Here is a 24149-nt window from a genome sequence, read left to right on the forward strand (position 1 = left end):
GCCTGCATTGCAAGCTCGCATAGCTCAAGTTGAGACTGGAACTTCTCCGGGAGGAAGCCCCTGACGTAATTCTGGTAGAGGGCCTACTCAAAGATGTCGAAATCCGAAATTATAATATCTACTCCCAACCGATCATGTTAAGGCAGGGCGAAGTTTGATGCACGACACTTACTCTCGTCAAGAGATAAATTCCACAGTACAACTCGACACGGTTCCCTGTTGCAGTGAACACCGTGAAGTTGTTTTGATACAACCCAAACTGAAACCTCTAAGCGTAGATGTAATCAGCGTGTACAGTAGACCTGGGGTCAACGAATACGACTTCTTCTAGTTGCGGAGCAGTGGACGCAGGGACGCCCACCATCATTGCTGGAGAATTCAACGCCATGCACACTGCGCAGGAGTACGAAATTAGAAACACGACGGGGGCGAAGAGCTGAAGGCTGCCTGCCCCTACAACTATACAACGACATGGGGGCTCACACCAGACTCTCTCAACACGAATCCGAAACGGATACATCACCCGATCTCACGTAGGCTACCAAGAAACGTAAGGTTAGGTTTAAGACGCTGCTTGACCCTGTGGGAAGTGATCGCCTTCCCATCAGCAAAGTTCTCCTGCTGCGAGTGTCTCGCAAGACGCCCATCACCTTTTTCGATTGGGATTCCTTTCGTGCCAACATGTACAGTGTCAAAGACCTTTTGCTTGACCGCAGAATCGTGGAAGCTGTAAATCTTTCCAAGACCACGTACTAAGTCAAGGAGGATACTCCTGCGCCGGATCTTTAACTCACGAATCTCTGGGCTTCGACACTGTCGGCTCTAATAACGTACAGGACAAGAAGAACCGCCAGAGTCAAGGCCAAGCTCAAAATAGCCTATCCAGATCTCCACCAGACAGTATCACCCTCACCAAACTCGAGAAATATGAGGTCCTCACAAACACAGCAGCAATGCCAACTCCCTCTCCGCTATGGAAGAACAAGATCGTCGTTCCGATCAAACCGGTTCTCATCAAGGAAAACAACACAAATGAAGTAGCAAGAATACGGCCAACAAGCACCTTGATGAGCTCAATTCATTGACCAGCGCCGAAGTCATGTATTCAGATGCTGCCAGAGACGACGCGGGCCGCTCAGCGATTGTCTGGCACTCCGTCTCCAAGGTCACCACGTGGAGTGGCACCATGCACAAGACCAGCACCCCGAAAAAGGCGGGGCTACTAGCGCTGCTTCACGCTATCCAAGAAAGAGGCTCATCACCTTCCCGAAATAGTCCCTGCGTCCACTGCCTTATCTTCACGCATCTTCACAAATTGTGTGAAGCCCTCGAAATATGCGGCCGAGGCGACAGCAGAAATCCAATGGTGGAGGAAATCAAGAGCGTCATCGTTGAATCTCATCCACTAGTCAACGTCGTGTTTTCGTGGGTCTCTTGGCACGAAGGTGTTCCTGGGAACGAGAGGGCGAACGAGGCCGTGAGGACGCATCTACATGCAGGTTTCATGCCCTCACCTATACACGCCCCCTTCCCCTCATGGAAGAAAACCCGGAACTTCTGCCGACATTGAAGAGATCAAGAAAGAGGAGAGGGCTGCAAGGAAGCTCAGGCTCTCTGCCCTACTCTGGCGATGCCGACCCTATCCCTCCTAATTACAGCAGGCGGAAACGGGTCTGCATACGCAGGCTTCAAACAAAGACAGCCATTAGCCCAGTTTGGCTGGGAAGGTTTCACCGTACGACCGTACCCAAAAATCCCGGCCCCGATCTGCTCTGCACGTACCGCGGGATTTCCGCGACGTGCATCCATCTCGTCTGGATGTACGAGGGGGTCGTGAGCAACGTTACAACGCCATAAACTGACTCCCTGAAGAGGCGAGATCAGCCACGTACGGTGCATGGACTCGCCTCAGGCTTGAGCACTCGCAAAGAAAAGAATTGTGCATTCCTATATTTGTTTCGTAATCTCATTACGGATCGCCTGTTACATTTAGCCTCCTTACGCTAACCTTCCCATAACCACCTTCCCCTTCACGATTGGAAAACTTTACCAACAGTTCGTGATGTATCCGTTTCTTTCATAAATACGTTTTGTAACTCCCTCACTAATGTTTAAAGGCAGTGCCTCGAAGATTTTTTTGGAGACCGAGGGTGTCATCCTTGTATTTTTATGCGAGTGTAGATAGCTTGCCGCGTCACGTAAAAACATTTTTTTACAGATTGGGTCAAAAGATATTTGCCGTTTATCGCCCTTTTAGTGAGCCATTTTATTCAATAACATTTTACATATACGGCAAAAATGTTTCGACGTGAATATAGTTATTTTGAGCGTTCCTCCCCATTTGGAGGATAATTTCAGACCTCAGAGACGCTACATTAACCAGAAAACATTTGATTTTATTTTTTTTTCTGAATGAGTTTTTAGTTTATATAAGGAGAGACTGGCGGGGTTTCTATGCTCGCCAAGGTTTATATTTGTACACGACATATAAGAGCCCAACTACCCAAAACACAATTTACGGCTTGACATTTGTGTTCTATCCGCCCGAAAACCGCCGATTCAAAACTGACCGGTTTTAATCGCGCTCACTCTTTTCAAGATACGATAAACGCCAAATAATAAGATTGACCTTTATGTTCAGAGGAGTACGACATCGGAGAAAAAGCCATAAACATTAGGGGAGGTTTCATTAGTTTGTTAGTTTAGTTTCGAAATGTAAAAACTGAAGTAACCTCAGAAAAAAAATTTAGCTAACAAGTATAGTCACGAGCGAAATTGGGCGCGTATTTTAAATATACTTATTTTATAATAACTAAGATACCACTGGAAGTCCCATTTGAAATGCTTTCCTCTGAAGCAACTACCGTTTTGTCTGCAAGCAAGTGTTTACTTACTCCTATGCGTGAATTTATGAGCATATATTCTTCCTAAATGAGCAAGTCAATGTAAAACGAAAATCGGGAAAAAAAGGTGTGTTTCCTATACACATTGAATTTGAATATTATTAACAGTTTGTGGCACGTTCCTAAATAAAAAAAAACGAGGTGTTAAAAAAATAAAAATAAATTATTCTTTACTTGCTATTTAACCATAAAATCCAAAACTAAATTTGGCTCATTTAAAAAAAAGCTCCACATAATACATAAGCGAACTCATTAAATACCTGTCATTGCATGCAACGCCAGGTCACAGTAAGTGGAGAATAGGAAAGCATCCAAGTCTTTCAACAGCTCTTTGGGGGTAAAGGTGATTCAATAAGAAAAGCAAGAAATAACTCAGCATTTTGGTTTCATTTTATATACAATCATCAGGTCATTGTGCCGAAGCGGCCATTTAAAATTATATAAAAGCAATCACCAAAAGCAGCTAATTGTTCTAAAGTAAATACAATGGCCCTTAAAACATTCTATCAAAAACTAATTCTAAGGTCATCAAAAAGCGTCCACATTTTCCGGGTAGTGTCACGGCAGGTCAGCAAACATTCTTTGTAGAATGTACGTGATTCGAATTTAGGGCTTAACAATTATTGGATTAGTAAACCCCGTTAAAAAGAAAGAAAGAAGAAAACCCTAAGATTATTTCGTAAAGCTTGAAATGCATTCTCCCACATACTACCAGTGATATTGCATTCTGTATATATAGTAGGGCACCACCGCGAATCACAGGCATAGGTTGTGTCTTAGCCAAAGGAATCGGCACCTTCCTTGTCAGAGGTCGCCGTCTCCTTCTTCGCGCTGCTTGCGACACTGTCCGTTTTTGATTTGTCTTTGCGGTTGTGCTTTTTCTTTTTGTTGTGACCGGCAGCTTTTTTGCTCGTGCCCGCAGCTTCTTCTTTGGAGGTTTTCCCGACGTCATCCTGTTGAGAGCCATCGGCAGCCTGTTCTTGGGGAGCGACTGTGGTTTTGGAAGAGCCGGCGATAGCTGTTTTCTGCGAGGCAGTTGAAACGGCACTCGGCAAAGCCTCGCCCGTGTTTTCTTCGATCTCAAGCATGCTCGGAGCGTTTGTTGGAGGAGCGCTGCTGGTTTTTTTTCCAGAACTCTGTTTTTCGCCCTTCGAAGTGTTGTCTGCTTTTTTGTCCTTGTCGGCAGTGTCCTTGGCTGCAGCGGGCATGAAACAACAGCACACATCGTACTTTTGGGGAAGGACACCCTTGGTGAACAGCCTCTTCGCCAGATGGGATGTGGCCATCAGGGTGACGAAGCTGAGCACCATGGACAAGGTGCGGAAGGGAAACTGCTGGCCGAGCCTCTCGTCGTACATGGGCAGCTTCAGAATGACGGGAAGGTTCACCAGGGGTTCTCCGCACAGGACCCGAAACAAGGCGCCGACTGAAAACCCTGCAAGAATTGAAACAGGATCACGAATAGAGGGGATTTTTTAGAAGCGCAGTGTTTTAGTCTTATTTAAACGAAAAATATTCACAGAAGTAGAAAACTAGCGAGACATTGCTATGTGATATACTACGGGCAAACACTTCGCCTTCCTTTGCAAAAAGCAAAAAACCAACCACGACGAACACTACGAGGATAAAAGCAAATGACGAAGCTCAGGATACAATTACTGCAGTTCAAAAGTAAATGTGATACGCGCAAGGATAATGAACAGGACATTTCACTCGCTCATTGACCCTGCGTGCATCGGTTTTTTCCGCCTATAATTGTATTACCATGATTATTTTAACCCAAAACCAAAACAAAAAAAGGATTTTTTTTTTTTACAGTTGCAGAGAAAGTAACAGGGACATGCAGTGTCTCTAACTCAGCTAATCATTTTATTCAAAGTTTAGTCTTTCGGTGTCAACTATTGTTCGACGTGATTGGTTATTTAGGTGTGGCATAGAAAAGTAAATTCACACTTTTGTTTTAGAGTCTGACTCGCGAATATTATATCGTCTGTGTTTCCTCTACTTTGTTTCTTTCATTTGTATATAACCTGTTTACAAACACACTTAACATTCTCAGTATAATCTCAGAAAGCTCATTGTAATGTCCCGTCCTGCTGATAGGACGCCAAGTTGACCCGAAGTTTCACATTTGTCTCTAAACTTGTGCCGTCTCTGTTGCCCTCCGTGATAGCATTCTATATCTGTGCACTGATTTCGTGTATGTATAGCATGTGAGCTACCACGCTTCACATTTCATGTCTTAAGTGATGTGTAGGCCATACAAATTCAAATTAAAGTTTAATACTTGATGTGGAAGCCTTTTTTCTAGCTAAGGTCGAATAACTAGCCAAAGTTAAATTATAAATCAGCATTTCAAAAACAGCAACCCACTTTCCACAGTGATATTCATTAAAGGACCAAGTCAAATAACGTCAGTGACTGACTTCGAAGTAATGCTGAATTGTGTTATAGCCCACAGCATCTGAACGCTTTCGAAACTAAATTACTTAATGCGTAACATATTTACGGGTTGTTTATACGAAGCTCATATTGAAGAATCCTGGAGGACTCTAAGAGAGTAATAAGGCAAGATGAATATATCCCCCGGATTCGTGATTTCGAGCCTTTATAGTTTGTAAAGAATGACTAGGCGAGAGTATTTTGCAATAGCCTTCAACGGTCTTGCTTGAAAGTCAATAAATTACTCTTTCAAGCAAAGGATGTGCTAGCAGCTGTTATAAATGCATCGTAGACAAAAATAAATATTATTTGCAATGAAATTTATGCTATCGCAGATATGATACTCAGAAACACCGATAAAGTAGGTTCTCAACATATTAAAATATAGTTTTGTATATACCTAGCGCCGTCAAAGGTATCAATATTATCATGGGAAGGCTGAAAAATTATGGCCACCAATAAAATATATCCATGATAGTACACGCTTCTGGAGTAGGTCAAGAAAGTTTCTCTTTCTCGTCAGAGAACGCCAATATTGTTGGCGACCTCTGAAAAATCGACGCACCTATGGTGGCTAGAAAAAAAAGCTGTCACGGCCTGTTCATTCGCCAGCTTTCTTGAGAGAATCAGATTTGCACAGCACCTGGCGGTCTAAAGACGCCGTGAAAGGAGTTTCAAAACAACAGGATGAAAATAGGCAATACATTCTTGAATTGTAAGCGCCTTGACTGTTAACAGCTAAACCTACTGCGCGATGTATCTTGTGCGAACACCTTAGGACCAGGCAACCTGCTGCCGCACTTGGTTCAATCCAAACTGCAGCTGCACCAGAATGGCATTCGGGTAGGTTCAAGGGAAACAACAAATAGTAATTGTCTCACTATAGGTGGATACGGGTAGGTAATTTGTCAATTGTCAAGTTATAGAAATAAGTGACTCGAGTTCAGTACATATCATATTTATTGGATAGTAGCAAATTTCGAGTATTGGTTGTATTTTTTTTAATCAATAGTCAAGTCTCTTTGATTCGGAGTGAATGGCATATTGCTTTCTTCAGCCGCTTACAACGCCGTTTAAGTCCGCTTCTGTTTTTTCAGAGTTCTACTACAGCTGTCAAACTCGCCACTATGTTGTGGGAGGTACGGGGAAAGCACGTGGCTTAAAGGGATACTGAACCGAAATTTGGATTTCGCAAAGTAAGGCTGCGGAAGTGTTGAACCGGACGCTACGAACTCTAAAACATCACCCGTACATCGATATCTCAAACGGATGGCCGTACATTCGGAAAAGAAGGGGGCGATCAAGCGAGTTCTTTGACGTAACTGTCCTCCGGGAGAATTTGAGAATGAGGAGAAGCGGCCTTGCTTCTCTCCTCCTCGCTTCGGTTCAGGGAATCGTGACGTGCCTTGTCTCGTCGGCCACGTCACCGGGTTCAATTGCGCGCTTCCTTTCCAAAAAAATACGGCGATCCGTTAGATATATCGCTCTATGAGTGATATTTTTTGGTTTTGCAGCTTCCCACCTATCCGCCCGGCCTTGTTTAGTGAGCTTGAAATTTTGGTTCAGTATCCTTAGTTCTTTTGCACTTTAAGAGTTAAACAGAAAAACGCTTTCGCTTTCGTGCATTGAATAGGATTGTACGTAAGTTGTGAGATGGCACAAAAATCATATGCTCACTTTTATAACAGTAATCATGCAATTGAAGATAGGCACATGAAGGTTCGATAAACAAGTACAGTCGGGGACAAAAGTCTCCAGGACACGCGAGCTGCGACTGAAACGCATTGCTCTGCCATCTGCCGGTGGGTCGCCTGGTTTCGAGATCGCAGAAAAGCGCTTGCACGTCCTACTGTGCCTGCCAACATGTGCGCTTTCCCGCTCTTCCGCGACGCGGCGCCTAACTCGGAATCGGGCGCGGGGTACCGCCTCGGAGATAGCGCTTACTGACATGGCACCTATAAAGCAACAAGTCACGGCAGCTCGACTGAGCGATAAGCTGAACTGGTTATCAAGCAAGGTGCGCTGACACGGCGAAATGCGGCGCAATGCCCCAGCCGGTATCTCGAGTTTTAGAATGTGTAGCAGACGCTCATCAACCGCCAGCGCTATCTCCGAGGCGGTACCACGCGCCCGATTCCGAGTTAGGCGCTCTGCCGCAGAAGAGCGGGAAAACAGACATGTTTGCAGGCAGAGTAGGACGCGCATGCGCTTTTCTGTGATCTCGAAACCAGGCGACCCGCCGGCAGATGGCAGAGCAATGCGTTTCAGCCGCAGCTCGCACGTCCTGGGGACTTTTGTCCCCGACTGTACATATCTTTGCTCCGTTTTACCTTATGTTGAACCACAGCGAAGGCTAGAAGGCCAGATCATAACGTTGGCCACTGCCCTTAATGCACGACAGCTTGTGCCATCGCGATGTGCCCGAGAGCAAGGAGTTCGCGCTTGTAACATTTCCTGCGGTATATTATAAGGTAACATAGAGTATAGCGTGGCCCCGCACTCGCTGGGCCTTTTAAACGTTACGCGCAAGAAACAACGAAAAGGCCCAGAGTCACGTGTCAACCTGTTTGCAATACACCGTGCCATGCAATAAACCGATTTCACCAGACAGTTTCAAAAAAGGGGCGATACAACGACTTGTTCTATTTTGCGCAAATACCGCTTAGAACGGATCCCTGACGATAATTACCTGTGAAACACTGTTCCCGTTTCACCGCATGCAATCAGAGTCGCAGAAAAAAATAAAGAAAAATGAGCAGCGTTCACCCAATCAACTCGTAACCAGAACAAGCGGCCACGTGATCTGGAGCCAATTATATGCTGCCAAATTTGATCATGGCCACGCGCTGGGGTTGGCAAGGCACAGGACACGCGCTGACTTCCAGACATTGTTATGGTTCGGCTATTGGCATTGCGGCGATTGGACACGGGTCACTACCCCAATGCGTCTTAAGCTATCGATTATCACGAGCCCAAATTGAGTGCCCACGCAATGCTCAAATATCCTCACTGGGCGGTACGGCGATCCCCCAGTTACGTCATCAAGTTTCGCGAAGGAGAGATTGAACTAAAACGCTCGCTTTTGTCCTTGAAATTGCACCGCAACAAAGGAGTTTCTTGGCTAGTGGCGGAGCGTGCGAGTATCCTTGAGTTCCACTAGTGCCAGTAAGCTCGTGTAAGGTGAAAACCTTCCAAACATTCCAATTGAATATCGTTGCAGACGCCGCTGCCGCATCGCGTCGAGAGATATTTAGTCTTCCTTTACGAGCGAGAACCCCGCTGGAGCTTTTCGAGTGCAGAGCACGAAACGACACGAACCGCCTCGTGCATTGCCATCTGCCTTCTGTGAACTAAAGTTATGACGGCATCACGCCATAGCCTCCTATATTAGTTGCGAGATGTTTTGGTAGCGCCCTCCCATGGTTACCTCTCGTGACGTCATTACCATGCGAACAAGTTCGAAGGTGGCTGTGATTAGCATGGTGGAAGCTTGAAAGCAACACTCCCAACACCGTCAAAAACGAGGTTCTTAGATTGCTCTTACCTCCGTCGATGATAAATTCTTTGCTGACGTCATAGTCAGCTATCGGCCAATCCTGGAAGACCGACAGCAGCGACGCTTTCGATCGCGCGCGTTGCCAATAGACCAGCGTCTGAAATCCTAACCCTCAGTGATAGAAACGGGAAATAATAATTTCAAACTCAGGCTTTGTAAAAAGAGGTGCTGCGCATAAAACGAGATTTTTGCTTTTTACAGCACTCTGGCATCGGTATTGTTCTTGGAGCTTCGTGACTATGCATTTGTAACGCTCTTGCATCACGACATGTGGAAAGGCTTACAAAAAAAAGTCTTGCAAAAAGCGCAGCACGCCCCCCCCCCCCCCCCCCCTTGACTGTGTCATGGCGTCAGCATAAACAGACATGGTGGTGCCCAAGGAACAGAGCAGACACTGGCCTATACTGCCAAAGACTGGCAGATCGCCACGAGAAGCGACCGCCTAAGTGGCGCCGTTATCTGCCGCTCTAGCGGCAGACAACGGATGAGAGGAGAACCACGTGACTGGCACCCCGCTGCGGCGAGACGCCGAAACATACCTCTCCCGAGAGAACAAGCGTGTTTTGGGTTCTTGCCGCCGCAAAAGCTGTGCGCTGACGTCCAGGTTCACCGAGAAATGGCTATTACAGCTGAGCTATTAAGGGCTAGTTTCCCCAGTTTTCGTGTCCGTCAACAAATAAATTTTGATACAAAACTCTGGACAGCTACCGCCATCTAAGAGAGACGTCGGCAACCAGACAATGAGCTTGCCGGTTATCTGATTGCCGCCGTCGCTCATAAATGGCGGCAACCTTTCCAGCCTTTCAACTCTGGTTTGCACCAGAGTTGACAGACTGAAGTTCTCTAGGCGTCCTCTCAAAAGTCGTTCTCGAGGAAGGCGCCTAGAGGACGACATCCTCTAGCGTCGTCCTTGAGGTCGTCATAGAAGTCGTCCTTAAGGTCGTCCAAGAAGTCGTCTTCGAGGTCGCCCCACCATACGTCGCTGGTCTTCCTTCACCAGAGTGGAAAGGCTGAACGTTTTTTTTTATGCTTTGTGCTACCAGATCCTAGCGCTCCAAATCTGCGACCGGGCACCGCCTATGGTGCCCGGTCGCAGATCGGTCTATTAGCAGAAACGCGACATCGACGCTTTTGCGTAATTTTACCTAGACAAGCACCCAAATTCTAGCTGGTGCTCATAGTGCCCAGAATCAGCACTTTTCAGCACCCTGATAGTTTTGATGACGGTATTTCAATTTGAAGCAAAAAAAAACAAAACTTTTTTATGATTGCATTTTCGTGCTAATTGTGTAGTGCTCTGTACGTCTAAAGACTAAACATACTGAGAACATCAATGTCTCCAGCCATCCCTGGTCTCTTCGTATACATATCTTCAAGAACATTTATATTTATATGCACCGGTAGCTCTAGAGTCACTAAACAGGCTACGGTTAGAGTAGCGACAGTAGTTCTCTTCTGGGCGCCGTATTTTTGGTGTGCAAAGCAGGCACAATTAACTCCCGATAGTGATGACGTCGGGATATGGCGCTCCGCTTCAAACAAACCGTTGCTTTGGCTGTTTTTTTTTTTTTTTTTGGCAAATGCATGGGGGCACGGTGTGTGCTTAGAAAGTGTCTGATAAAAAGTAAATAATTTTTTTAAGCAATGTGTCTTTGCCATATCTAGTCATGACTATTTTTTTCTATCGTGTAAGTACCGTAAAACGATGACAAAAGCCGGTAATAAAGTTCGACCACCGGGTGTTGCCTCGCTTGATGACGACACGATGGCTTCGCGGGTTGTTCAGTGCTTCTTTCTCAGGGAATGCGCGACTGCGTTGAATGAAGTTTGTGACGATTGACCACATTTTTATTCTCGGGGTCAGCTTTCTGTGGGATTTCGGAAGCGAAGAGTGCCCGTACGGAGCTCCGATCGACGTTCGAGGTGCGCGGGCACGCGAACGCCGTCCTATGGAGCTCGCTTCCGCAGTATTTGACAAGGTGAAAACATTTTGAAGCCGAATATTGTACGGCGACAACCTGAAGCGTATTAAGGTCGAAGTGCAGGTCCGCACGCGTTGCAAGAATTTCTGACAGCACAGTTCTTCAGTGCACATTTCTGTGATCAAACAAACTGTCCGTAACGTATATACACTGGCGCGTGAATGACCGAGAAGGAACGCTATACCCCTACATTGGTCCTTTAGCTGAAATGTCGCGGATGGAAAAGGCTCGACGAGCATAAGCTGAAAATAAAGATTTAATCGGTGAACCTGTGTCAGGAGCAATAGAAAGACTGCGTCGAAACAGCAGCAGCGTACGTCGCAGCGTCGGTGTGACAGCTAGCTGGGCGAGAACGAATGTACCTATTGTCATCGGGACAATCTGAGTCGGCACAGTACACACTCGACTCCTTATCTACTACACTCGGCATCTCGAACATTCGACCTAGAATGTTAGAGATTGACTAGGCAAGGCCATTCTGGCCCTCTTATTTTTTACACTCGGGGTAAAAGTAAACACGAATATTTTAGACGTAAGGAGAAGCGGTCCTTCTCGGTCATGCACGCGGCGATATAACTTACCCTGTTTTTATTTAACTCATTTGCTGTTTGAGGTCTTACTTAGAACTGAACAATCAGTAGAATTTTCAATCAGTGGGATGATTACAAGTACGTATAAAACACGCATCCATATTGCGAGCTTGAAAAACGAAGTTTGGGGTCTCAAACGGCTCATGCTAGAGACAAAATAATTGCTCCTTCATTACAACGCACGCCAGCTGTACAATAAAAAAGGTCCCGACGTTACTTTGATTTCATGCTCTAACAGCTGCTTTTTTTTTTTTTTTGCTGTATTTTTAGCAGATATTATGCGTGTGATGATTTTCGTCAGACAGTATCGTATCGCACGCAGATACAAAATTAGTACTTCGCAGCGCATAAAAGTCTCACAGGGCCAGGCACTCACTCAATTACAGACACAAAAACATACACACAGTACTGTGTATGTTTCTGGGCCTGTAATTGGGTGAGTGCCCGGATTTGTGAGACTTGTGTGCGCTGTGAAGTACTAAGATGGAAAACCAACTTCGGTGTTAACAAGATACAATTTGTTTTTATAAACCTGGTAAGTTTCCTTGGCCTGCCACGTTCCAAATTATTACCAAATCTAAGCCTGACAATTCTGCAAACGATACAAACTGTTGCAGACGACACACTTCAGTCATTCCGTGCGCGTTCGTCACGCGTTTGTCGTCTGCAGCAGTCATCCCGAGATGTCTCGAGGACCGGACGTTGTCCTCACAAAAATTTCAGATACAGCCGACTCTCGGAAATCATTCTGTCGTGGCAAGTGGGAAATCTAAGCTCTCTATATATATTTTTTTAGACGTTTTGATTCCACGTCCGATTTTTGAGCGATCGTTCTTACGAAGCGAAATCTAAACCAATGTATTCGTCCATAACAACGCCCCTAGCAACGGTTTGCTTGAAACGGTAACATCACACCTACGGGGTCAATCACCGATGTTTACGATTAAACAAATACGACTTAGTCGGTTTTAGGTACGGTGGGAGCACAGGTGATATTATTTTCCCCTCTCGCAAACTGTTGACATACATGGAGAACGGAAAAACGTTTCCGGTGATGTCAGATGAGGCTTCCCATGATAGGCGAAAATGGGATAAAGCAGCAAGATGGCTCAAGTGTCGGTACTCTTAAGCGTAGCTTTCTAGTGGCTATGCGGTTCGCAAGTTTGTCCGCGTCTTGCGCAGGGGTTACGGTGAGTCCAGAATGCCGAGCTCTGACTGACTCCGATTTGAAGTATAGTGGGAAGACCTCACGGCAGCCTTAGCATTGAGGCGTGTACCCACTATCTTTCCCATCAGTGCCAATCATAGCTCGGCTTTCTGACGTCACTGCAACCCCTGCGAAAGAAGCAGACGAACTTGCGCTTCGAATAGGTTGTCCGCCCGGCACAGCTAACTCACCAATGAAGGAGCCGTAGGAGTTTGTCCGCTTCCGTGCGTAAAAGACGCCGACCAGCTGGGGAAAGAGCAGCACGTACACCGCGTCCGAGCTCAGGGCCCAAAAATCGCTGACAGAATTGACGTAGAGTGCCATGACCGTGGCTACCGCGCCCATAATCCAGATCGCCAGTCGCAGCACCAGGCCGATCTCCAACACCGTCGCCTGCAGAAAAAGGGTCGTCCGTTCTCAGGCGTACGATCAATGACAGAACCTAGAGCGACGAAACGAGCTACGGACAAGGTATTTGGTCTCAATTCCCAGGTTGTCTTGCGGGCGCCGCCATGTTTTTGCGTAGTGCAAAGCGGAAGCAGTGGACGGTCATTAGAGTTGCAAAATGCAACTAGCGACTAGCTATGCTTTAGAAACGCTCTCAGAAAGCTCAGGCGATATCGTGTTTTATGTTGCGGATGTTGTGGCATTTCTGTAGAAGGGAAAACCGTTTCCGATGATTTCAGATGAAGGATAAGACAAGCTTGTAGTGTTCCAAGAGGCAGACAAGAAGGAAGACCACGATAGGCCAGGATACATCAAGACGAGGAGGATGAAGAGGTGGATAGAATAAAAACACCAGTTTTAATCTTGACGCGTTTATGAATCGTTATACTTGGCGCAGCCGACAGGATTACGTGAAAGATGTGGATTTACTTAATTCTGACGGTTGGCGAAGAAGGGCAGCCAATACTGGAGAGCTATCAGCTGGACGGTGAGGAAACAGTTCCAATGGTCCGGGAAGCTAACAACATGGAACTTATCTCCTTCATCGCCGGGAAAGCGAAATTGTCGCCGAAAGAGCTTCTTCTAAAACGGACGGTGAAACTAAACATCAGAGTGCAGGAATTCCAGGAGTGGTTTCAGAAGCCGACCACTACTTCTGGTCAAGTGATTTCAGCTGGTGGAGACATGACATCGGTTGTTGCTCAGCTGCTACAGATGCAAGTATCTCAAATGGAACAGCAGAGGCAGTTCATGATTACCATTTTAGAAACTATGAGAGTGCAAGAACGTAGGCGTGAAGAGACCGTAAAGCCAGATATGTTCGACGGTGAATCTTCAGCTGCTTCTACGTGACTGGACTTCTACGAATATGCCTGTGAGAAAAACCGCTAGACATAAAACAGCGAGCGGATCAAGAATTTAAGACTCTTCCTCGCAGGGAATGCGAAAAAGTGGTACGAACTTCGTGTGGCTGAGCACACCAACGATTCGTGGGATATGTGGAAGGAGAGCTTCACTACATCTTTTGACAAAAATGCGGTTGAACGGTGGAATGAGGCAATATTTTACAAACATAGAGGAGGCAGCCTACTAGATTACTTTTATGAGAAGCGGAGACTTCTACAGCTCGCCGATTCTAATTTACCCGAAACATCGATCGTCCCACTCGTCATCCACGGGATGAGCAGAGATACACAAAGACAAGTGCAAGCGCACTCTCCAAAGACCATCGAGGACCTCCTGTATTCACTGAAGGGTGTGTTCGTGGACCACTCTATTCCCTACGGACAACAACGACCACTAACAAACCCCAGAAGCGCTATCGTCGACACCCACAGCGGCCAAAAGCTTCCAGTAAACCAGGCAAGTAACAAGCCTTGGATGAACGCAAGACCCAATTTAGGCAGCCCCGAAACACGTGCGAATGCACGCGCTTGCCACCAGATCGTGGAAGGGCCTCAAGGCGAGTGCTACGATACATGCCACTGCATCGTGAACAGCGGTGCTAACGACCAGCCGAAAAACTAATAAAAGAGGGAGCACAGTCCCTCCCGATGACGAAGAAAGCGACTGTCTACTTGGTTAAATACAACATCCTTTATGCCCCTGTTATCGTCAGTGGGAGACACGTGGATGCCTTAGTTGACATTGGAGCATCCATCAGTCTTGTCAACAAGAGTATTGTGGACCCAGAAAACATACGAAGTGGGTAACCCATCGAGGTTCACAGCTATGATGACAATGTTAAGCTGATGCAAAACTGGACGACGTTGGAAGTCGAGTTTAAGGGAAAGAAAATCCCGGTCGAGGCACTCGTCGCAGAAGACGTCGAGTTCGTGTTCATATTATCACGACCCGATATGAAGCGCTTCCAAATGAATATATCCTGGAGGGACGAAGTAACGCTGGACCACGATGCGGATAGCCCACCTGCTACTCCAGTTCAAATGCTCAGAACTGTGAAGAGGTCTGAGGACGTACCAACATCATTCCCAGAGTTGATATGTGTAGAATCATATCCACCACCAACCTCGGTTATTGAGGTTCCATTCAAACTACGCGACACTTCTGTAGTGCGAAAAAAACCCTACAGCATGTCCCACGAAAAGAAATTATGGCTTAAGCGGGAGCCGCAGGGAATGCTAGATGCCGGGATCATCAGACCCTCGACGTCCCCGTTCGCATCCCCAATCACCATAGTACCGAAGGAAGATGGCACGTTTCGTCTCTGCACTGATTATCGCCAAATCAATTCCCAGACCGATCTTTTCCCTTTCCCTATGCCACGCGTCGATGACATCATCAGCGAGACAGGAGGGTGCTCCTGGTTCTCCAGGATAGATCTATGCAAAGGGTATTGGCAGGTCCTTCTACAAGAAGACACCAAGCGCTTTACTGCCTTTGTAACACCATTCGACGTGTACGAATATTACCGACTACCATTTGGGTGGAAGAACTCTGGAGCCTGGTTTCAGAAGATGATAAATGAAATACTCAAGAACTTTTTGGGTAAATTCTGCAATGCTTATGTCGACGACATTATCATCTATTCCCGAACAAAAGAAGAACACATGGACCATTTGTCTCAGGTGCTCGAAGCACTGAGTACTGCCAGGTTGAAAATCAACACCAAGAAAAGCGAATTCTTCCAAAGAACAGTAGGTTTCCTGAGACGAGTTTTTGACGGAAAAACGAAAAGCACGAAAGAAGAATCAGTGCAAAGAATATCAAAGCTGACCAAGCCCTATGACCTACACTCATTACGTGTTTTTCTAGGCCTGGCCGGACATTTTTGGGCATTCATAAAAGATTATGCTACGAAAACAAAGTGCTTGACCGCTTTGACTCAGAAAGACACCCCGTTTGTCTGGACTGAAGAGTGCGAGAGTGTGTACGACTACCTTGTCAAGGTCATCTCTTCTGACCCGGTATTGGTACTGCCTGACTTCTGACTTCCAACTGCCATTCGAACTCTGCACTGACGCGTCAGGCTACGGCACAGGAGCTGTCCTCTATCAGAGACACGCAACAGAGCCTCCTAACCGGCAGTTGAAAGTCGTTGGCTACTACTCCTACACATTCTCGAAAAGCCAAGAAAACTACGCCACGACAGAAAAAGAAGCCCTAGCTGTGGTGATGGCTTTGAGGTATTTTCGAAGTTACCGCGAAGGTCGTCAGTTTAAACTTTTCACAGACAACCAAGCTCTTACTTACCTCTTGAGCTTAACCCAACCGAAGGGACGAATGGCCAGATGGGTGACTGAAATACAACAATTTTCATTTGAAGTTGCTCACCGACCCGGGGAGAAGCTTTCTGACGCTGACGCCCTCTCCAGACTTCTTATTCCAAGAGATACACTCAACGGGAGCATAAACCATGCCCGAATTTGGGAAGGTACCCAGCACTTGGAATTACAAGATGGGAAATTCCATGTGCCAGAGTCCATGATTCCCAGGGTGTTACAACTCTATCACGACAGTCCTGAATCAGGAGGACATGACGGATTTTGGAGGACTTACTGGAAGCTGACAAGGAGATTCACATGGAAGAACATGAGACATGATATCGCCAACTATGTGCGTACGTGCCACGTGTGCCAAATTCATAAGGCCAAATACCGACCTCGGGGAGACGAAATGGTGACCCCTCAATACTCTGATGTTCCCTTCGAGACTATTCATCTCGATTTTGCAGAAATCAAAAAGAAGGGAGAAGGAGTGAAGAAAACGCAAGCTTTTCTAATTGCCATCGATGAATGCACGCGCATCGTAGCTGCAAGAGCTGGCAGAGAAGACACTAACTCTGTCATTTCATTGATGGAACGAGAGGTCTTCGAGAACACGAAAGTCATTGTTTCAGACAATGGACCGGCCTTCCGCAGCAAGAAGTTCCAAAGATGGGCAGAGGAAAAAGGAATCACACTTCGATTTCCAGCTCCTTATCACCCGGAAGGCAACGCGTTAGCTGAACGGGCGATACGCGACATCAAACAATTCATAAAAATGTACCCCGAGCTCACAGGTGGATGGAAATGCGCACTTGAGGCAGCCATTGCACACCACAATCGTTCCCACACCGCTGGATTGGGATGTAGTCCGCATTTCGCAGCGCGCGGAGAGAGCCCATGGCTACCTGCCGATCATCTCCTGGGCCTCACCGACAAAATCACGCTACAAGAACAGAAACGACCCCCACAGCAGCAGGAAAAATATCGATCGTCAATGAAAAGAAATTACGACACACGGCTCCTAAGTGCAGTCCCAGAGATTCAACCCGGCGACATGATTTTAGTGCGAAAAGGCCTACAAGGATCCAAGGCTGCCTTTTCTGGTCCTTACATGGTTACCAAGACGTGCAGTCAACAAGGCATCCTCAAGACGCTGTACTACGTGGGACCCAACAACACCACCGAAATGGCATCTATTAAGAATATAATTCCATATCACCCCAGGCGGGTTGAGGACAAAAGCCCCAGCGTGTGTAGTGTTCCAAGAGGCAGACAAGAAGGAAGACGACGATAGGCCAGGATACATCAAGACGAGGAGGATGAAGAGGTGGATAGAATAAAAACACCAGTTTTAATCTTGACGCGTTTATGAAGCGTTATAAAGCTATACGCCAACTCATGTTCACAAACGTTCCGGAGAGCCTTTAGAAGACGCCACCGGCGAGCGCATGCGCGATGGGGTGTGGGCAAGAAGCGCACCGTTGCATGTCCATTAACAAACCATTGGAACGCCACGTCGTCGACGTCGATGTGAGTCCCCGTGCTCTTTTTTGGTTTGTAATTATTGATTCTACGTCTTCTTAGAAAAGTCGGACTACTTCAATGTCCTCAGCAAAATTAACGAGGCTCGTTACGCCCAAAAACTTCAAATGAATAATGTGACATGCGGCTATTCATTCCGCGTGGACGCCGCAGAATGGACGCTACAGCCTGATACACAGGATGAGATTCTGCTTGCTATTTTAAGTCGTGATGTGGCGACGTCGCACGGGCTAAAAAATAACTGCGGACGGCAGCAACAATGCTCGACGACGATATACTGAAAATTGCCAGCAAAATCGGATCATGTCAATCGGGCGTAACAAGTCAGTGATGGCTTCCGGTAACAATGATCAACATCCCCTTCTATATGGTGCTTACACCGAGCCTAACCCCCGAATTCATAGATGTGACTTCAACTGAAGCCGGACTTCGACTTGCTCAAGTCCGCCTCAACACCAAGTTCGACTTGAAAACGCTCAAGCTGGCTTTTACGTTTCATAGACGCTCCCGCGAACTTCCTTCGTCAAGTCCCGTTCAAGTCGCGAGCGCTCGCTCTGCTTCCCACCTGGGAGCGAGAGTAGGTTGCAATTTTTCTCTTAAAAAGGGTTTCAAACGTCAAAAAGAAGTTGCTTCTTAAAATTTTCTTCATAGCATGTCTTTATGAAACGCAAATCGTGAAAGATGCTGTTTAGCAGGTTTCGAAACTAACGTTGTACGCGTTTTCTAGACAAATGTGCTTTTCCGTCTAGCAACGTTGGCTCATTTGAGCGATGGGAGCGATGGCTCCTGGCGCTCCTGGCCTGTTTCTTTTCGTTTTGCTCGTTGGCGTCCCTCGCTTGTGGACATATTTGGCGTCAAGTGAGTTTCGACGTCTCCTTCATTATGAAAACTCGGGAGAAGCTTGAACTAGGATTCACTGAAGACGAGAAACAAATGCTTATCTGGGTTCAACAAGCATGAAAAGGTATTCGAGTGAGTGCCTGACTCCGGTGCCGCGTCCACACGCCTCAACGAGAAAGTTTAAAATCCTCATAGGATCTTCCTACGGGACTCTAGTAACGAAAGAGCGCTTGGAACTCCCGATGCGGAAGGTAAAGGACTGTGAATTGAAGCGGAGCTCAAAGTAGGTAAGTGTTCTACAACATTTCCTTACTGCAAACTATGCGGCGTAGTACTCTCGGATATGTAAACTGTAAACTACGCGGCCTGGCCTAAGCGCTCTTTCAGCTGTTTTAAACGTTATTTTGTGTTGCTTACATGTTTCTACGAAGGCTTGTGTTAATGGGCGCCACTACATAAAGCGTTGGGCGCGGTGCCTGTGCTTTCGGTGATCGAAACCAGGAAGTAGCTACCGGGCATCATAGTTTTCGCAGCTATGTTTACCTCGTCGGGCTTTCGCGGGCAAAAACTCTGGCCCAGAACATGTTGTGCATGAGGCAGTGGAACTGTCACTGATGTTTGGTGCGCAGAGGCAGGGTTGTTAACCTTCTGTAATCAAAAAGCTCTCTTTAAAATTTTAGTTTTTTTCTAATTTCTATTTGATTATTTCGGCTGTTAATAGTCTCGACTCTGCCACTCTCTCATTTGTGACAGCCGTGGATTGAAGTCAAACCATTTTATACGGTTTGCAGAAGTCTCTTCCCTAAAGATGAAGTCCAGGAGCAGGAGTAGCACCTTAGGAAATATTAGCTTTGTGGTTACATCTTGTATATTTCATGTAAGTGCCTTACATAAACTTTTCTTCTTTTTTTTTTTAGGAAGGGAACTGCTTTTTCAGCCAGTGAATGCGGTCTGGACTGGACCTAATTTCCAGGCAAGTAAATGAGCATGGTCATGTTGTGCCCCCTGTGCACAGTGAGTGCCCCCTGTCCACAACGAGTCAGTGTGCTGCTGCAGCCAATGGTGCACTGGTAGGAAGGGGAACCGTCTGTTGAGCAGGAGAAAGATGAAGTAACGAGGACATGAGTAAAGCGCTCAAGCTGTTGAATGCAGCTGCATGCTGTGGTTTCGTAAAAGGGCACTTTAGGGCTTAGGCGACTTCCTGTTAGATGTCTATCAAGCATTACAGGTCGGTACCCATTGTCTTCTCATAAATGAGTGACTATGATGCCTGGGAGCACCACATCAATGTCAGCAATGCTGCAAACGAGTGGACAAACAGCAGAAAGCATCTCTTCCCGCTGACGTGACTGCAGAAATTTGCTTTTATGGCCTACCGTCGTCTGGATGTGAAAGGCCGCTCATCGCTCTTCCGCCTGTGCGACCATGTCTCAGAGCTGCAGTTGCTTCACTGATTGAAAAGTTGTGGCTGCCCAATCCTGCATGCGACACACTGTTCCAGAGATTGGTATAACATGTTTCAGTACGGCCAGACATTCTACTTGTTCATAAAAACATATGCCGGACTGTTTCAAGACAACTGTGACACCCTGATCGTTTGTCGAGTTCAGTGACAACCATCAGTTCGTCGCTGTACTCTTCAGTGCCGTGTTTATTTGGCTGCTTGAACATCTTTGGCTACGGCAGTAAATGCTCGCACCACTGTAATTGTTTAATAGAAAGTCATTTAGGACCCAAGCCGTTTTTGTTACGACCATGGCCCTCCTCTCGTGTCCTCGTCACATTGTTTTTCTTCTGCGCCACACAACCATGAAGCTTGTGACACACTAGTTTGCATTCACAAGCTTACGACTCGCACAACGTCTAAGCTTGGAAATATATAAGCAACCTGAGAAGGCTGTTTAGTGACTATGAAAATTTGCATAAACTAGAAAACCTGATGACTGAATTAAGGTGGTTAGTTGGGCGAGTTGGTAATGATAGAACATGGTTAAAATTGTGCACAAATAGAAAGGAACAGAGGAGAGAGAAGAGACAAGCCCGAACTCACAATTCAATGTATTGAAGGAAGAAAAAAGAACAGCCTGTAGTAACAGCTCGAGCCGAGGCCGGTGTGGCCTCGGCTCGAGCTGTTGCTACAGGTATGTGCAGCAACAGCTCGAGAAGAAACAGCTTTGGTAGCCTACACCAAATGTATGTGCAGCATTTGGTGTAGGCTATACGAGGTTGGTCAGAATGATTTTTTTTCTATAATTTAGCATCTCAGCTATCTGTAAACAAAACTTGGAGTCTTTCAGGGCCTCTAGATGTGCAGGGCCACCTTCAGAAAATTATTTTGTGTTTGCCCGTCAGAGCCGCATGTTGGGATATGTATCTAAATAAGCAGCTCTGGTCTGTATGTTTGTTTGTCAACAGCTTGAGCCATTCCCTTTTTGCAGGTTTTATGTCGGTAATGTTCCATGATTACAAGACAAACAAGGAGGCTAATGCACAGGTTGCAGCCATTAAAATTCTTTTATTTCGGAAGTGGGACAGCAATATTGAGGCTCATACATTTCTAAGTGTGCAGCGAGTAATGAAACGTAAACAAAGGAAGCAATACATTCCACCATATTTTTAGCACAGGGTTCACATTAGTTCTAAACACAATCAAGAAAAGAAAACGGGTATTTTCACTGGGGAAAGAAACATGCAGGACACAGCATTCACAAGGCATGCCACTTAGAAATGCCAGAATCAAAGAGAAAATAACTTGTAAAATAATGAAAAAAGCATGATCCCATAATAAATGAGATCACAAAAATGCAAACAAGACAAGGATGGAGGGAGGTGCGCATATGAAATGGATGGTCGCTTTGCATACCTTCCTTCATCTTTATCTTATTTCGACTGTTCTAGGTTTAGGTCATTATGCCCAAGCAAAGCATAAATCACATCATATTTGTGATAAACATCATATACATAAACATCAGTTAAACAAAGCATTTCAGTTAGGGATTATATGAATGATTGTGATTAATGAACTGTGGCTCACTATGTGCTCAAAAGTTTGAAAATGTGCACACCGTGCAACATACGTATTATCCCCATTCACATTGGTGCCACGAGGAAGGGGGGTCCTATACAGTACCACTCTGAATTTAGCCTGCTTGTTTTTCCACCCCTTTCAGGTGGCAGTTGCACTGATCTTCCCAACATTGCCCCCTGGCTGGCATGACGGGCAGAGCAGCAAGGATGGCTCATTCTCCCTAGGTTACGTGATGCTGTGCACGGAGTGACCATTTCAACTACTGACGAGTATGGTGCCTGGAGCGAGTCTTCGACTGGTGTGTTTAGCCTCCTTTACTGCCCATACATCAAAAGTGGTCACGAAGAGCCAACGAATGACGTCACAGAAGTCGAAGTGTCACGCTATTGGATGTTGCGATCCTGGCGGTTGGCCATTGAAAAGTTAAAGAGCAGCCGCGAGTACCACGAGGCGAACACGAGTGTCGCTGTTGTCACGGCGTCCCAACCACCGGCTGCTGGAGCTTCAGTGGACTGTCGAACTGGAGAGTGACCTGCAGCAGAACAGGCGTCTGCCACATCAACCACCGCCGCTGGGAGGATTGCGACCGGCGACAGTATGACACTTGTATGACGCACCGGGCAGAGGCAGAAATTGAGGGACCACTTCTTTGGACACTCTAGACACACCAGTCGGAGATGCATTCCAGGCACCATACCTATACAGTACCACTCTGGCTTCAGACTGCTTGTTTTTCTACCCCTTTCAGGTAGCAGTCGCACTGATCTTCTCAACATTGTCCCCTGGCTGGTATGACTGGCAGAGCAGCAAGGATGGCTCGTTTTCCCTAGGTTATGTGATGCTGCGCACATAGTGATGATTTCAACTACCCAACGAGGCATAGGGATTGTCTTTTTCTTTCAGCAGTGTTGCGAGTCTTTATTTGGGCGGTGTTGTACCTGAATGAGTTAATAAATGTTACGAGTCAGAGAGACAATATATGATGTTTTCAAGAATTTGACAAATTATCATCCCAACATCTTCATTATGGAGGTTGCATGCAGATAATATGTGCATGGGTGTGAAGTTTAGTGCGAGTGAACAATCATAAAAAAGGTCAACTCACTTTGTCTCGCCTTTATTGCAGTGGAAGAATTGTGATGTATTTTTTTCTTCACGAGGCAATAATATTTTGATTGTGGAGTGGGCACAAAAGTGTTGTGCCCGCGAATCGAGCTTGGTGCAAACCTGTGCATAGTAATACATCTTTTAGAGCAAAAAAAAATTAAACCGGTGGCTATTGTTTTATTAGATATTGTTTTGGGGAAAGTTGGTAAACACTCCTCAGCATAGTACTAAACAATGCTTTCGACACATCCACTTGTCAAATGTTGCAGAAATCTTAAGAAAAAAAGATATGCCTTCTTTCAGCAAAGCCTTTCGACTAACTTTAAGCGAGATGTATTTAGAGAAGTATAACGTTTTGTGGTGAACAGCTACTGAACAAATACAGTAGTGAAACAACGCATTAAAACTTGTTAAAAAAATTTGTTGAAATGTGTCTCATCTGTAAATGGATTCGAGTGAGTTTTCAGCAGCTATATGACCAATTTTGTTCTAAGCAGCCATTTGACCCTTCAGAGATCACTTGAGAAGTTGAAATGCATGGCAACACCAAACTAGAAAGCATTCCTGATTTTTCATATTTATTTTACTGACGCAGGGGGCAAGTACATACTACACGTCATTTTTTTAAAACAAGTAATCCAGCACAAACAACAAAGAAGTGGGAATAACTGCTGCAATAAAGTGGATATTTGGGGCAGTTGGTTCATTGCAAACAAAAAGCGCCGAATAAATGCAGGGACACAGACGAAAGGAAACAGGACAAGGCGCCTTGTCCATTTTCTCTTTTTCTGTGTCCTTGTATTTTTTCGGCGCTTTTTGTTTTTAACAACTGTTAGCATGCATACAGGGAACGTTACATATTAGGGGTCAAGAGCTTGCATCAGCAAACGTGCGTGCGCACCACACATGCTTGCTCAGGTCCTTCGCGCCAGAAGCTCTGGAGACTTGTTTATTTTCGGTAAGCGGGGGAACCCACCTGATAGTTTATGCAGGCAACTGCTTTGAAGTTCTCATAAATGTCCGCATAATCGCCACCGGGGCCCGGGCTCTTGATACACGCGTGCGTGAACCCGGTTACTCGAAGGAGGCAGATGATTCCGGGAGCGCCGGGGAAGTGGACGAGTCCGAGCAGTCCGAGCAACAGATTCCTTACGGTGAAACGCGTCACTCTCCCGATTGCGCCGCACGCCGTCTGTTGTGAAATGTTGACAGCTAGAAACATCTTGCCTGCAAAAGTCGCAGCGTGACGAGCAACTGTAGCTTGGGTATCAGCGGCAG

At 46.1% G+C, this 24149-nt stretch overlaps 1 protein-coding gene across 1 annotated transcript in view; it reads right to left on the minus strand.

Moving 5' to 3' along the window:
• Positions 1-242: 242 nt before the first annotated feature.
• The window catches only part of LOC120848225 (high-affinity choline transporter 1-like), a 42036-nt gene continuing 18129 nt past the window's right edge, over positions 243-24149 (minus strand). Inside the window, exons 3-4 of the mRNA XM_042290903.1 lie at positions 12872-13073; positions 243-4338 (exon numbers count right to left, since the gene is read on the minus strand). Of these exons, the coding sequence (XP_042146837.1) occupies positions 3680-4338; positions 12872-13073 (861 nt within the window). The 3' untranslated portion in view covers positions 243-3679. The remainder of the gene's footprint in view (positions 4339-12871; positions 13074-24149) is intronic.

Source organism: Ixodes scapularis, unplaced genomic scaffold (assembly GCF_016920785.2).
Source record: "Ixodes scapularis isolate PalLabHiFi unplaced genomic scaffold, ASM1692078v2 PGA_scaffold1__304_contigs__length_218370807, whole genome shotgun sequence".
In the NCBI taxonomy this organism is placed as follows: Eukaryota; Metazoa; Arthropoda; class Arachnida; order Ixodida; family Ixodidae; genus Ixodes; species Ixodes scapularis.